Consider the following 13,359-nt stretch of genomic DNA (forward strand, 5'->3'; position numbering starts at 1 on the left):
TTAGATGCTCAACATTTTTTAGCATCTAATGATTTGTAGTTAAAACACACACAAATATCCACATAGACTGCAACAGAGGACGCAAACAACTGGAATTAATGGGTAACACGCAACAACTGCTGATTTTAAGCCATGGTTGTGGCATTCTAACTGTAAAATAAACCTAAAATCATAAACTACAAGCTAAGACAGCAACTAATCTGTCTGCTATTTTCCTGATGATTCCATTAGTCGTTTATAAAAAGTCAGAAAATGAGGGAAAATGCTGATCAGTGTTTGTTAAAGTGTCTTGAGATTCAGTTTATCATCACAGAGGAGGAAAATAATCACATTTAAGAAGCTGGAATCTGAGGATTTCCTCTGAAAGACGTCTCAAACGATGTAATCAGTTCATTTACTAGTCGACTACGAACTGATTAATGGTTGCAGCTCTGCCACAAAACCCCAAACCAGCACATGGGCAGAGATAGGCAGGATGTGCGTCTTGTTTGCAGCTCAGAGCTCAGCTGTACCTGCATTCAGCAGCCCCATCGATTGTCCTCTGAGGAAGCAGGTGTCCGTCCATTGTGTGTGTTGTTTTGTCCAGCGCTGCCGTGCGAGCGTGGCGGCTCGAGGGCAGCTTTAAACACTGTGATCATTGTTTTCATATTTATATTAATGTAGAAGGTGCAACTGCCCACCGGACCGCAGAGACGCTCATTAGCTCGACTCGCAATGAAACAGAAAGCTCACTGAGACTCTTCTCAGCTACTCTGCAACCAGACATGTTGTGGTGAGAAGGCCTGATTACACTGATATTAGCCTGAAACTGTTTTTAAACGAAGGGGAACAGGAAACCTGCAGAGCTTGAATAACACTTTTCAGTTGGATGTGATGTAAGTTGTGTGACTGAAGCTTGTTCCTACTAGAGACACATGACACTGTAAAATATGTGAAACTATTCATGCAGAAAACATAAACACATGAATGCAGTGAAAATAGAGATCTCTACTTCAGAAGTATTAACAGAGAGAGACAACTCTTACCTGTAGCTGCAGCAGTCAGAGGCTCAGATTGTCCCAGATCAACCACTACACAGCAGAACAGGGACACAACTCAGCCGCCACATCCTCCAGTGCTGCTGCTTTTCAAAAATAGACGCTCCAAGTGTACAGGAGAAAGAGTGTGTGCTGCAAAACAGGAACTCAGTGAGTCTTTATACCCAAGTAGTTTACATAAGACACTGTGCTGATGCTGGAGGAGGAGTCTTCAGCTCGTTTGTCACGGCTTGTTTAGAACCACACGCTGCCTTGACGGTGGAGTACACTGGTAGTTTATGGAGATTAATGTCGAGTTACATCACCGCTAAATGGCTAAGACACATTTTTACAACCGTTTATCTATAGTTTTATAAACTTAACGTGGGAACACACCCACATTGTGCTGCTAAATAACATATTATGTGGTTAAAAAGAAAACATGTTTTCAATACTTTTAATCATCTGTTTGACATAATGGTCCAGTCAGAGGTTGTGTGTTTTTAAACAGGCCAAACGGATTTAGTTTACACTCACAAATCATAGAAAACATACAACAAAAGCAAACAGTTGTGACTAAATAATATATTCTTACAATTAATCGTTACACAATTGGTGTAGAACTAGTTCAGTTTCAATCTGTGCTGTTTGTTGATACTTTACAGTTATTGCCAAAAAAAAGGAAGTAAGCTTACCTCAATATAAATGTGTTGTTTTTTTCACATTCTGTTACTTTATGCTATGTTCAGTTAGGCTGCAAGGTGTCTCGGTGGTTAGCACTGTTGCCTCGCAGCTAGAAGGTCGCCGGTTCGCGTCCCGGTGAGGACACCCGGGATCTTCCTGCGTGGAGTCTCCATGTTCTCCCCGTGCAGCGTGGGTTCTCTCCGGGTTCTCCAGCTTCCTCCCACAGTCCAGAAACATGCTGAGGTTAATTGGTGATTGTAAATTGTCCGTAGGTGTGAATGTGAGTGTGCTTGGTTGTCTGTCTCTAAGTGTAGCCCTGTGATAGACTGGTTACCTGTCCAGGTGAACCTGCCTTCACCCTGAGTCAGCTGGGATAGACTCCAGCCCCCCATGACCCTGGTCAGGATTAAGGTGTAGAGATGATGGATGGATGTTAAGCAAGATTATGTCACATTCTGTAATTTGATGCTATGCCAGGGCTCCATACTAACTATTTCAGAAAATTTTTTTTTTTTTGTTGTTTGCTTGAGATAATATCAATCAAACTGAAGTCGAGTGGATTTGATTCAGTAGAAATGACAAAAATACAGATAACTTGAGTTTGATTGATATTGTCTCAGGTAGACGATGGAAAAGTGGGTTTTCTGAAGGTTTGTGAAGATGGAGTTCTCTGTTTTCATTTGTCTCCTAAACGCCTCACAGTTCACGGTAGCTGCTGTTAGTATCTGTGGTGCTCAGACAGGTGTGACCAAACATGACTTTAAAAACAATAAACCAGGGCGCGCTAATGTCAGATTTGCCCAACATGACACTGAGTGATTCTTTTTACATGTGGTCTTTTCTATGAGTGGAATAAACAGCGCATGTCGGTGCTCAACATTTATCATGAGAAGACCTCATTTTTAAGCACAAATAGCGCAGTAGACCAAAGTTATAGAAGCACTACTTTCCAACACAACACAGCAGCTGACTGCGGCTACGGCGACACATGTACTCATGTACTAATGTGACCACTTTACATGTTAACTGGCAGACGCTCAAATAAAGGCCCTGCATGCTACGTTCTGTCAAGTTTACCTATGTCATATACTGTTATCTTATGCTAAGCTAAGCTATGCTATATTCTGCTCTGTTCTGTTGTGCAGACATACATCGTGTGGGAGGTTCTAGTTTGTGTCCGTTGGTTCTGTGACACCCAGTGTGTTTCTGGGTGACTTCAGGGCTGAATGCAGTCTAATCACTCTCTGCTTCCCTCTGCAGGTGACACACCGGTCTGGGGATGGGTCAGATTCTACATTTAGGATGTTTGCACTGACATACTTCATGCATACATCACACACACACACACCACTGACTCTACTGGTTTGGCACGGGGGTGGCAGCATCATGTTGTGGGAATGTTTTGGTGCACTTCACACAATAGATGGCATCATGAGGGAAGAACATTCTGTGGAAATATTGAAGCAACATCTCCAGACATCAGCAGGAAGTTAAAGCTTTAAATGGGTCTTCAGATGGACGATGACCCTCAGCATAGCACCAGATTAGCTACAGAGAGGCTTCAGGACAACAGAGTCAGTGTTGTGGAGTCACAAAGCATTGATCTCAGTCCTGGTCAATCCAAACCAATTCTGTCAGGAGGAACGGGCCAGAACTCATCCAACTATGGGGAGAAGCTTGTGGAAGGAAAACGTTTGACCCAAATCATGCAGTTTAAAGGCAACGGTATCAGATACTGAGGAGATGGATGGAAATTTCTGAGTTCTCTTCTCTCATTATTCTGGCGTTTAGCAAATAGAAGTAATGTTGGTAATCCTAACTGACCTAAAACATGAAAAGTTCAGTCTGATTTAATGTCAGACGGTGAGAAAAAAAAGCTTTTATGTCTTGTTATGTGCAACTTCTGATACACACACAGACATATAGCTCAAGCAAACTGTTCAACATTTTATATTAATGCTTGTATGAATATTTAAGAGCATTTTTGGGGGTTTAAACTCATGTTTAAAGGTTATTTCAAACCACATATATACTATAAACCTATGAAACACATAATACTATAGACGACACTGAAAACAGTAAATGAAGTTATTCAGAAACTACTGTCTAGATTTTTCTACATTCTCTCAGTTGAAGCCTTTAGATTTATGACTTTCTGACGCTCAGGACGGTTTATCAGTCAGGAAACGATCGACAACTAATGTTTGCGCAACAAGTTTACTTCCACTTGCGAGAGCTGCAGAGACACTAATGACACAAACGGGGAGACACAGTTTGCAGCATGTGGTTGCAGAAGAGCAGCTGACTCACCAGCTGATGATACAGATTGCACAAGTCAAACCACCGGAGTCACTGATAAGTCTTCTAAATGCATCCTGTTGTTCTGAGCTATGAATACATGTGTATATTCAAACTAGAAGCACATTTCTGAGCATCACTCAGACCAAAGTCCTGCCTTCTTCTCCCCTCATGTGGTTCAGATAACTCACCAGAAGATGTCGCTGCTCTCTCTCCATCCTGAGACACCCACCAGGCTCCGACTCCTCTCCTCTCCTCAATGAGCGGACCCCCTTTTTTCTATTATAACAGAGAGGGAATGGGACAGACAGAGATAGAGGTGGGCAGAGGTGTGACTGAGTGGACAGGCAGAGGCAGAGGCAGACTCAGAGCCAGCTGGGCTTTTGCCATATCTTGTTTTTATTTTGTAATTTTTCAAAGAAGGAGGGAGAAAAGTTAAAACTATAGTATTTTTTGCTTTTTTTTCGTGCGTAAACGGGATAGGCTGCTTCTCCAAATTCTTTGGAGTTGTGCTTCACTTTCAGGCTGAGCAGTGGGCTAAATTTGGAGGTAGTGGTCTGGGTGGAGTTTTCTTTGCCTCGTAAGAATATTTTTCTCTTCCATGTCCTGATATTTTCTACCTTGTGTGTGTCTGAGCATCATTTAAGTGTGTTATTAGCCGTGTGGATTTCCTCCTCACTGCTGTCTCTGGTGCTGTTAACTGACTGTTTTGTCTCCATTACATTTCAGCGCAACAGTCCCTGCGGCGCACGGATTACAATGCAAAGGATTTTGGAGATTTGGGTCACCTTGGTGACAGTTTCTGCGCTGACCAAGGGCGCCTTTGGAGGATACGGGCTCAGCATGTTCGCAGCGCAGTCTTCCCCTCCCGATCCGTGCTATGACGAGAACGGGAACCCTCGGAGATGCATCCCCGACTTCGTCAACTCCGCGTTTGGGAAGGACGTGCGCGTATCCAGCACCTGCGGCAACCCGACCGCCCGCTACTGCGTGGTGACCGAGAAGGGAGAGGAGAGGACCAGGGACTGTCACACGTGCGACGCCGCGGATCCCAAGAAGTCCCATCCACCTGCCTACCTGACGGACCTCAACAACCCGCACAACCTCACCTGCTGGCAGTCGGAGAACTACGTGCAGTATCCGCAGAACGTCACCCTCACCTTGTCTCTGGGGAAAAAGTTTGAGGTCACCTACGTGAGCCTGCAGTTCTGCTCACCCAGACCTGAGTCCATGGCCATCTACAAGTCCATGGACTATGGCAAGTCGTGGGTGCCGTTTCAGTTTTACTCCACTCAGTGCAAGAAGATGTACAACCGGCAGAACAAGGCGACGATAACCAAACAGAACGAGCAGGAAGCGATCTGCACGGACTCCCACACGGACATGCACCCTCTGACAGGTGGCCTCATCGCCTTCAGCACCCTGGACGGCAGACCGTCGGCGCACGACTTCGACAACTCCCCGGTGCTGCAGGACTGGGTGACGGCCACCGACATCAAGGTGATCTTCAGCCGGCTGCACACGTTCGGAGACGAGAACGAGGACGACTCGGAGCTGGCCCGAGACTCCTACTTTTACGCGGTGTCTGACCTGCAGGTCGGAGGAAGGTGCAAGTGCAACGGACACGCTTCGAAATGCGTCAAGGACAGAGAGGGGAATCTGGTTTGTGAGTGCAAACACAACACGGCGGGACCGGAGTGCGACAGGTGCAAACCTTTCCACTATGACCGACCCTGGCAGCGCGCCACGGCCAGAGAGGCCAACGAGTGTGTCGGTAAGACATCCATTCTATTTGTCCTTCACTGTGGAGATATTTTAAATCCCTCTTGACTAAGTTGCAGTTTTCATTTTACTGCAGGTGTAACAAAAAAAAGTGTGGCTATTTTGCTGATCACTGTTTTCTGTCATTACGCGCAAAAATTAAGCTCCAAGCAGCTGTTTATTCGTTTCCAAGAATTTCACTGGGATGAAACACAAATCCAGCTTCCCTCAGAGGTTCATTTCCTCAATTTTAAAATATCTCAAAGTGTCTACACTGTATGAAATGTGTATTTTACGCACAGGCCGATATTTAAGAAACGATCTGACCTTAATTTATTGCGTAATTAATTTGATAAATAAATTCTAGTGGAGGCGCAGAGACAGGAAGGCCTCATGTGTCAGGAGCAAAGTGAAATTGTGGGAGCTAAAAAACACACTTTTAACTGAGGGGACAGTTTAGTCAAACTAAATAAAGTATTTGATGGAATAATTTATCCGAAAATTAAGCTCTCTTCCTGCAGGTTATTATTTTAAAATTCCAAAACAAAATAAAGTGAGGTGCATTTGCATAAAAACATTAAAGGTCTAAATTAAGTCCAAGATTCAAAAATTCGATTTTTAAAAAAGAAATTTATTGAAAGTTAAATGTTCAGACTTATAAATAATTTCCAGGAGACAGAGCTGCATGCTTCCTGCGCGCAAAGATAAAATTTTAAGAATAAAAATCTGAAGTGTTGTTTTCCAGACTCTATTTATTTGTGCAGTAAAAACACCGCGTGAACTTTGTCAACCCCCCGATTTTTATCAACAATCAGAAGAAAATTCATGAATAGCAAAGAAAAGGCAGGAAGTCATTTCGATAAACAAAGTGCGCCTGTCCAAATGCGTAATTGCGTTTTGACCCGCGCTTCCGACTGTAGTAGCGGCTCTAATAGGAAGGAAACATTGCAGCTGCAGAGATAGACTGCAGGGGCGTGTTGTGTTTCCATAAGCAGGTGCTATTACAGATTGGATGGGCGATTAGGGCGGTTTTATTGACATTTTTGGCACGTAGAGTATAAACTGCCACTTTAGAGGCGGTAAACTATTCAGAGAGGAGGACAAAGCTGGAGGTAATTTGAAGCCAGATCTGAGTTGGGGCTTTTTTTTTTTCTTCTTCTTTTTTTAAATTTATTGTAGAGCGAGTGTATTTGCTGTGATGCTTATTTTCAACAGAGCAGGAGAGCTTATATCAACAAGTTCAAGCCCCCCCTGAGCTTCCAGAACCTGGAAAAGTAACAAGCCCTGACTCTGCCATGGTTTGCTCAACCAAACGGAACAAGTGAACAAGTTGTTCCCTTTGGCCTCCGCCTTTCGCCTCTGCAAAGCCAGCATGTGAGTGTATTTTACTAAAACAAAAGGCTGTCACTTGTGGCATCCATCTCGCTGTCAGTGGGAGGCCCTCCTACCCCCCCACCCACCACCCCTTTCACCATCTCACTTTTTTCTTTCTTTTTTTTTGGTGTGTGTGAGTGGTGTCATCAGATAGAACCGACCCAGCAAAGAGGAAATAATAAGGGTGGCCTGACACCTTAGCATGAAAGAAGAAGACCCGGGGGAGGGGTTGTTTCCATTCAGCACCACACGGCCCATATGGTCTGGCAGTGGGGATGCAGAGCGGGCCGGTGCTAATGATCTGTCTGGATTTCTCCTCCCTCCCTCCCTGCTGTAGGACGTTAGGATGTTGAGGGGAGAGTGAGAAGGAGAGGTGCGGTTCTGGGAGACTTGGTTTCGCTTATTGGCGACAGGCACCAAGGAAGCAAGACAAAAGTTGTTTCCCATGACTTTGCGTGCGGGGTTGCCATCATTTTTGTCATGAGGCATTTATGTTGGCGAGAGCGGCCCTCGCATTCCTATCAGCTGGAGGTGCGTGACGGACAAATGCGTCCATAAAACGAGGGGGCAGCAGGGTCCCCACCCAGGAATCTGACCGGCCACCTCTGGTAGCCCTCCAACAGGCAGAATGTGAGGCCCTGAACCGCAAACCGGCTACAGGTTCAGATGTAGAACAGCTGCAAAGGTGGTGAGCACAAGGAGGCGGGAAAGGTGATGCAAAGGGACACTGAGTAGCTGCACAGGCAGGGGCGGAGCCAAGGGGTGGCCCAAGGTGCCCAACAGCCCAATAGTGAAGGGCTCCATGTACACTGATAGAACTGGAGGTACATGCTAATGCTAATGTCATTTAAAAAACTAGTAACTAATAACTTGGAAGATTTTCATCGATTGAGGATTATGCAAAAAAAGTTAATTACATACGAGTCCTTGTGGTGTACCTCTACGTCTTACCTGCATGAACAAATGACGAATGGGCTACCTGGCCAATAGTGTTTTGCTATGCAGGAAAAAAAAAAAGTTTTTGTGCCACCTTAATGTGAGTAACGGTGCAGCAACACCTAAAAAAAAAAGATTCTGTCTCCGTCATGGTGCGTAGAGATGAGAAATGTGCATAAACAGATGCAAAAATGAATATAAACAACACAGCTGGCTTTTTAGAGGAACTTTGTTGACATTATTTTACACTATAATAGAAGAATTTCTTCCTTCTGCATCGTAAATATTACTGATGTAACACCTGCTGTTCATTGACTATCATTTCTTCGCAGTGCTTTAAATGCTTTAAATCTGTGCCCCACACCAGAAACTCCACCTCTGCACCAAATTAAAACCCCGTCTAATTCATTAATGCATGATAATGTTTGACCACGACCCGTAATCATTTATCCAAAGGAATGAATGAGGTTGGGAAACACACACACACACACACACACACACATATGGCGACACGTCAGGCCCTCCTGTCCCGGGCAGCTGCTTCATATTCTCTCCATGTTCGGCGTAGCGCTGACCCCTGACAGTCAGGCCCCCGCTCCTCTCCGGCCTGACTGATGGGCTGTGAAGGGAACTGTGGGAAACTGGGGCTTGCCAAGTGGGTTTTGAGGCGAGATGAAAATGGTAGCCTCGCTCGCTCATACGTGTAATTTTGCACTTGTTCAATTTCGGCTTTGTTTTTGCTGTCACGCTGCCATGCGATGTTCTGTTTTACTACGGTCATAAGTCAGCTGGAGGTCCGAGCCCGTCGCGTTTCCTCTCACGTTTTTTTGATGTGCTCTCGGAGCGCACTTTCACGGCTCTGCTCTCGTACGGCTGGAAGAGTTTTATGTGGCTTCAGGTGTGCTTCATGTGAAAGACGTTTTCTGGGAGAAACCTCTGATTTCACGAAGGCCAGCCGGTTGTGTGGGACCTGAGCTGCTTTGATCTCACTTATTGTCAGATCGCATTCTGGCTTTTATTAAGCTCAGTTAGGACACGACTGGAATAATCGGCTGCTGGTTCTGCTTCCAGTTGTAGAAAACAGAATCTAAATGCATGTTTGTGTAACTTAAAGTCGAGTAAAATCAGTAGTGTGACTCTGGTTTAGATGCAGCTTCAACAGCTGCCACATGAACTGAAAGTGCCAGATGTGCACTATCACCTGCATTAAAGTTGATTTTAAATGAAGTGGCAGTGTTTGGGTCAAGCCATTTTTATCATCAGTTTAGCTGCTCTATGATCTTTCTGTCTTCCAGTGGAGCTGCCAAAAGCTGCAAACAACTAAACTGAAAGCTGAAAAAAAGTCCAAATTCTCTGATTCCAGCTTCTTAAATGTGAACATTTCCTGGTTTCTTTCCTCCTCTATTAACTGAACATCTTTGGACCAAAACGAGACATGTGAGGGCGTCATGTTGGGCTTCAGGAACCACTGAGCGACTAATCAATCGATCGATTTGCTCGGTGCAGCCAGTTTACTTCCTGTTTGCATGAGTGAGAGGAAACGCTGGCAGGAGGAAACTCTCAACACAAGGACGCCACATTCACCGCACAGCCGCTCCACATCTGAGCTCCGCTGTTCGGTTTCCAGCCGCGATGATTTCGGACCCGTCTTTGTCAGTTTGGCTGAATGGGACCGCTGACACTGTTTCTGCTGATGGTGCCACCCGCCTCCTCCTCCTCCTCCTCCTCCCCCCCAGGGTTGCCAGGTTAGGCCGGGCCAGGCCTGCTCACCATCTGGGTCTCATTTCAGCTCCACGGCAGCGGCCCATGTGACGGGAGAGAAGAATTTTTGTGAAGCATGATGTCATAGACTTTCTTGTAATAGAAGCTGCATTTTTGGTTCCTTCACTCCGCTGCTCTCTCCTCCTGTTCCTCCTCCTTCTTCTTCTTCTCCTCTCTGCGAGCCAGCAGCAGGGCGACATTTTCGGTTTGGTTGGTAAGCTGAGGCGTATTTGTGGGTTTTGATTTTTTTAATTCTGAATTTCGGCAACAATAGCCAGAGGAGCCGACTACTTCTGGGGTTGTTTTTGTTTTGCTGACTTCTGTTTTGATGGGTCTCATGTTTAAGTGCATTACCTTAACGTCCTGAATAATGAAAGCAGCCTGTGTTTGGAAATGATGAGACAGATTCTGTTCAACAAAAGGAACCTCAACGCAAATTCCCCAAGCAGTGAGTGAAGAGCCCACAAAGCCAGGCATTGAGAAATTTCTCCTTCGGTGATGAATAAAGCGCAACACACCAACATGCAGTAGCAAATATTTAAAGAGGACGTCGGAGAAAAATGAGAACAAATAAATGCTCTGGTGAGCGTATTGTTCCTGTTGTGGCTTGTTTGTTTGGATCCCCATTAATGAATCCGGGGTCGTTTCTCCTCGCGGGTTCACAACAACCTTCAGATGTGCTGTGTAAACACTCTAAACAAGAGCAAGACCCGGAGAGAAAAAACAACAACAAACTGCATATCATAAAAGGAAATAATAGCAGAAGTAACGAGAATAAACACAAGGATGTGAGAAAAAAAAGAGGAGTTAATAGGAAACAGGTGGGCTGCAGGTTAGCAAACATTCAGGAACGTTTCTGGCCTGACGGCAGCGTGGAAAGTCGGACGCCCGGGACGGGATCCCGTCAGGAGTTAGACGGACTGACGAGTCTCAGTCATCTAGAACACGTCAGTCATGTCTCGAGTGGAAACTTCAAAATGCTCGGACCGGCGGGAGCGTGGAGGGAAACCCCCGCAGGCAGCAGCAGTGACCCTGAGGCGAAAGTTTATTACGAGCCGATCGCTTTCAATCAGCGACATCAAACAGGAAGCAGACGTGCTTTTCTTATGAGCATGAAAAGAGAATCTAACTTAATCAGCGCATGACGGCCTCCTCTGGAGAGCAGCAAGCTGGAAACTGAATTCATTGTCACTCTCCGTAGTCGAGCAGGTTCTTGCATTTTTAAATCTCTTTTTATGCGCCTTCCATGAACGCATTACTTTCCACTAAATGCTTTCTTCTGTCTCATATGGCATCATGTGGGAGACGGACTTTTGCTTTCCAGTAATGCGGCCTGTATAAAAATGACAGGATTGGGAAAGTTAAAGTAAGAAAAGTAGAGAAAAACAACTCCTTAATGTGTCCCAGAGTGTCAAAATCACCCACAGTACTGAATTAGTTGAACTCGTATTAATAAACATGGTAAAAAGTAATCCCATAATGGAGCAGCGACTTCAGCAGAGCCACCTGTTGTACAGTAAAAGCTGAATTAGCAAAGATCACATTCACGGCCATATAAGTTGGCGAGCAAACACAACGAGGCGCCTGGGCCCGGCGGGCGGAGCTGCGATGTCGTGAAATAACTGATCGTGACGTATTTATCTTTTTTGTGAAGGTGGGAACGAGTGATGTGATGTGATGTGTGTTTGGCTCCGTAAACCGCCGTTCGATTAGAGCCGACGTGTGAACCTTCACGACCCATTTACTCCAGATTACAGCACTGAAATATATTCTGGAGATTTATTTGTACATTTCTGCCTTTATCGCAGAGCTGAAAGTGAAAATACTGAAGAGAGGAATAAAAAAGAAGAAGTATGACGGGCAACACGGGTCACTGGCTGGAACTGAACCAGCAGTCATGTGGAACGCACAGAACTGCTCAGCTGCTGTAATTAATTATATAGATTTATTTTTTCTTTAAAAAAACAAACAACTCTCTACTTAGGGTCAGGAAAACCCTCTTTGTCTTTTTTTTGGTTGCATTTTGAGTGTTTAGATGATGAGAAATCAATTTTAAAGACCCCTTTGTTGTAACATAATAATAATAATTAACTCGTTAACGTCTCCATATGGTGTTTTTTTTTTTTTAAATGCCAGAAGACATGATGAACAAAAGAAGCAGTGATTGAAGGAACTAACCCTGTCAACTTGCAAAATGGGACTTTCTTCTTCTTTACAATCAGTTTCTGTTTGGCAGAATAACTCCATGGATTGGCTTTACAGTGTTTGAGAAGAGTCGTAGGTGAGCTGGTGTGCTCAGGGTGCAGGGAGGTGGATTCATGCATTCTAGAGGACGAAGCTACGTAGAGTTAAGACATTTTACCCCTATTCAGGAGTTTCGGGGTCTTTGGACCTGAGGCCATTTGGTTTGGGTGATAGGTATTGTTTTTTTTTTTTCATTTTTGAAGATTTTTTTAAAATATAAAAAGGACATCTGTCATGTACTTGGAACCAAAAATACGTCAATGGACTTCGAAGGACCTTCTACGTATGGTAACATGAAAGTCCAGAGTAGGGTTAGGGTAGGAAGGGATTATTTTATTTTATTTATTTTTATTTTTTTGGCCTTTGTTGGATAGTGTTAGTGAGAGAGAGACAGGACAGTGGGGGGAGAAGAATGGGGGAAGGACCTGCAGCAAAGGGTCATGAGCGGGATTCGAACCCACGACCGCTGCGTCAGGGAACTATAGGCCCTATACATGGGATGCCAGCACAACCAGGTGAGCTATAGCGGCGCCCCAGGAAGGGATTATTTTAACCAAAAAATAAATAAATTCTGAATGTGTAACTTTGATAAACACAGATGAACTTTTAGGGGTAGAATCAGTGACTTGAGAATAACTGTAGTGACTTGATTTCTAAAAACAAAAACCTAAGCCACAGTGAGGGGCTGGTACCAGGATACGCAATTGACGCGTCGTCATGCGGCGGCTCCACGCAGAAAATCAAACATCTGCGGACTTGTACTTAAGACGTGTTTATTCATCACTGTATCAATACAGCCTTTGCCATGCACAGACTTACATCTATAACTTGTATGAAAACAAAGAAAGGGCTTAAAGATTAGCCACTAAACGCCGGTGACGGTGGCGACGGTCAAAAACAGTTTGCTCTCCTGGTAAGCAGCACACCTGAGGGGTAATTACCTCTTCTTCTGCTTATACATTTTCCATGTGCCGCTATCCAGTACGTTACCTACTGTGGCAACCGGGGAATGACCTGAACACACACAAATGGCACTAACAATAACTTTAAATAGCATTTGAAAAAGGCACATTAATGATAAAATTGGCAGGTAACATTCTTAAAAAAGACAAAACTGCCCATTTTATGATAGTAAAATCAGATTACACAGGCACAACAACTAGACAAGACGGGGATTCTTGCCTATATGTCAACAGATCGTCCAGTTAAATGCTGATATTCTGATTTCCTCATATTCCAAAATCTTAGCAGGACTAAATTCTGTGATTGAGACTCCGTGTTAGCG

General features: G+C 44.5%; 2 protein-coding genes across 4 annotated transcripts in view; one reads left to right on the forward strand and one right to left on the reverse strand.

Moving 5' to 3' along the window:
- The window catches only part of LOC103359993 (phosphoinositide 3-kinase regulatory subunit 5-like), an 11,840-nt gene extending 10,673 nt beyond the window's left edge, over positions 1-1,167 (reverse strand). For 2 of the 3 annotated variants that reach the window (XM_008285600.1, XM_008285603.1), the window contains exon 1: positions 1,026-1,167. The gene's annotated coding sequence lies outside the window, so the exon portion shown is untranslated. Of the gene's footprint in view, positions 1-512; positions 975-1,025 lie in introns of those variants that run through there. The other variant, XM_008285602.1, reaches the window with a different exon arrangement.
- Positions 1,168-4,300: 3,133 nt separating this feature from the next.
- ntn1b (netrin 1b) overlaps positions 4,301-13,359 on the forward strand; it is a 49,661-nt gene continuing 40,602 nt past the window's right edge. Inside the window, exons 1-2 of the mRNA XM_008285605.1 lie at positions 4,301-4,578; positions 4,728-5,772. Coding sequence (XP_008283827.1) covers positions 4,758-5,772 — 1,015 coding nt within the window. The 5' untranslated portion in view covers positions 4,301-4,578; positions 4,728-4,757. The remainder of the gene's footprint in view (positions 4,579-4,727; positions 5,773-13,359) is intronic.

Source organism: Stegastes partitus, unplaced genomic scaffold (genome assembly GCF_000690725.1).
Source record: "Stegastes partitus isolate 25-593 unplaced genomic scaffold, Stegastes_partitus-1.0.2 Scaffold410, whole genome shotgun sequence".
Classification (NCBI taxonomy): domain Eukaryota; kingdom Metazoa; phylum Chordata; class Actinopteri; family Pomacentridae; genus Stegastes; species Stegastes partitus.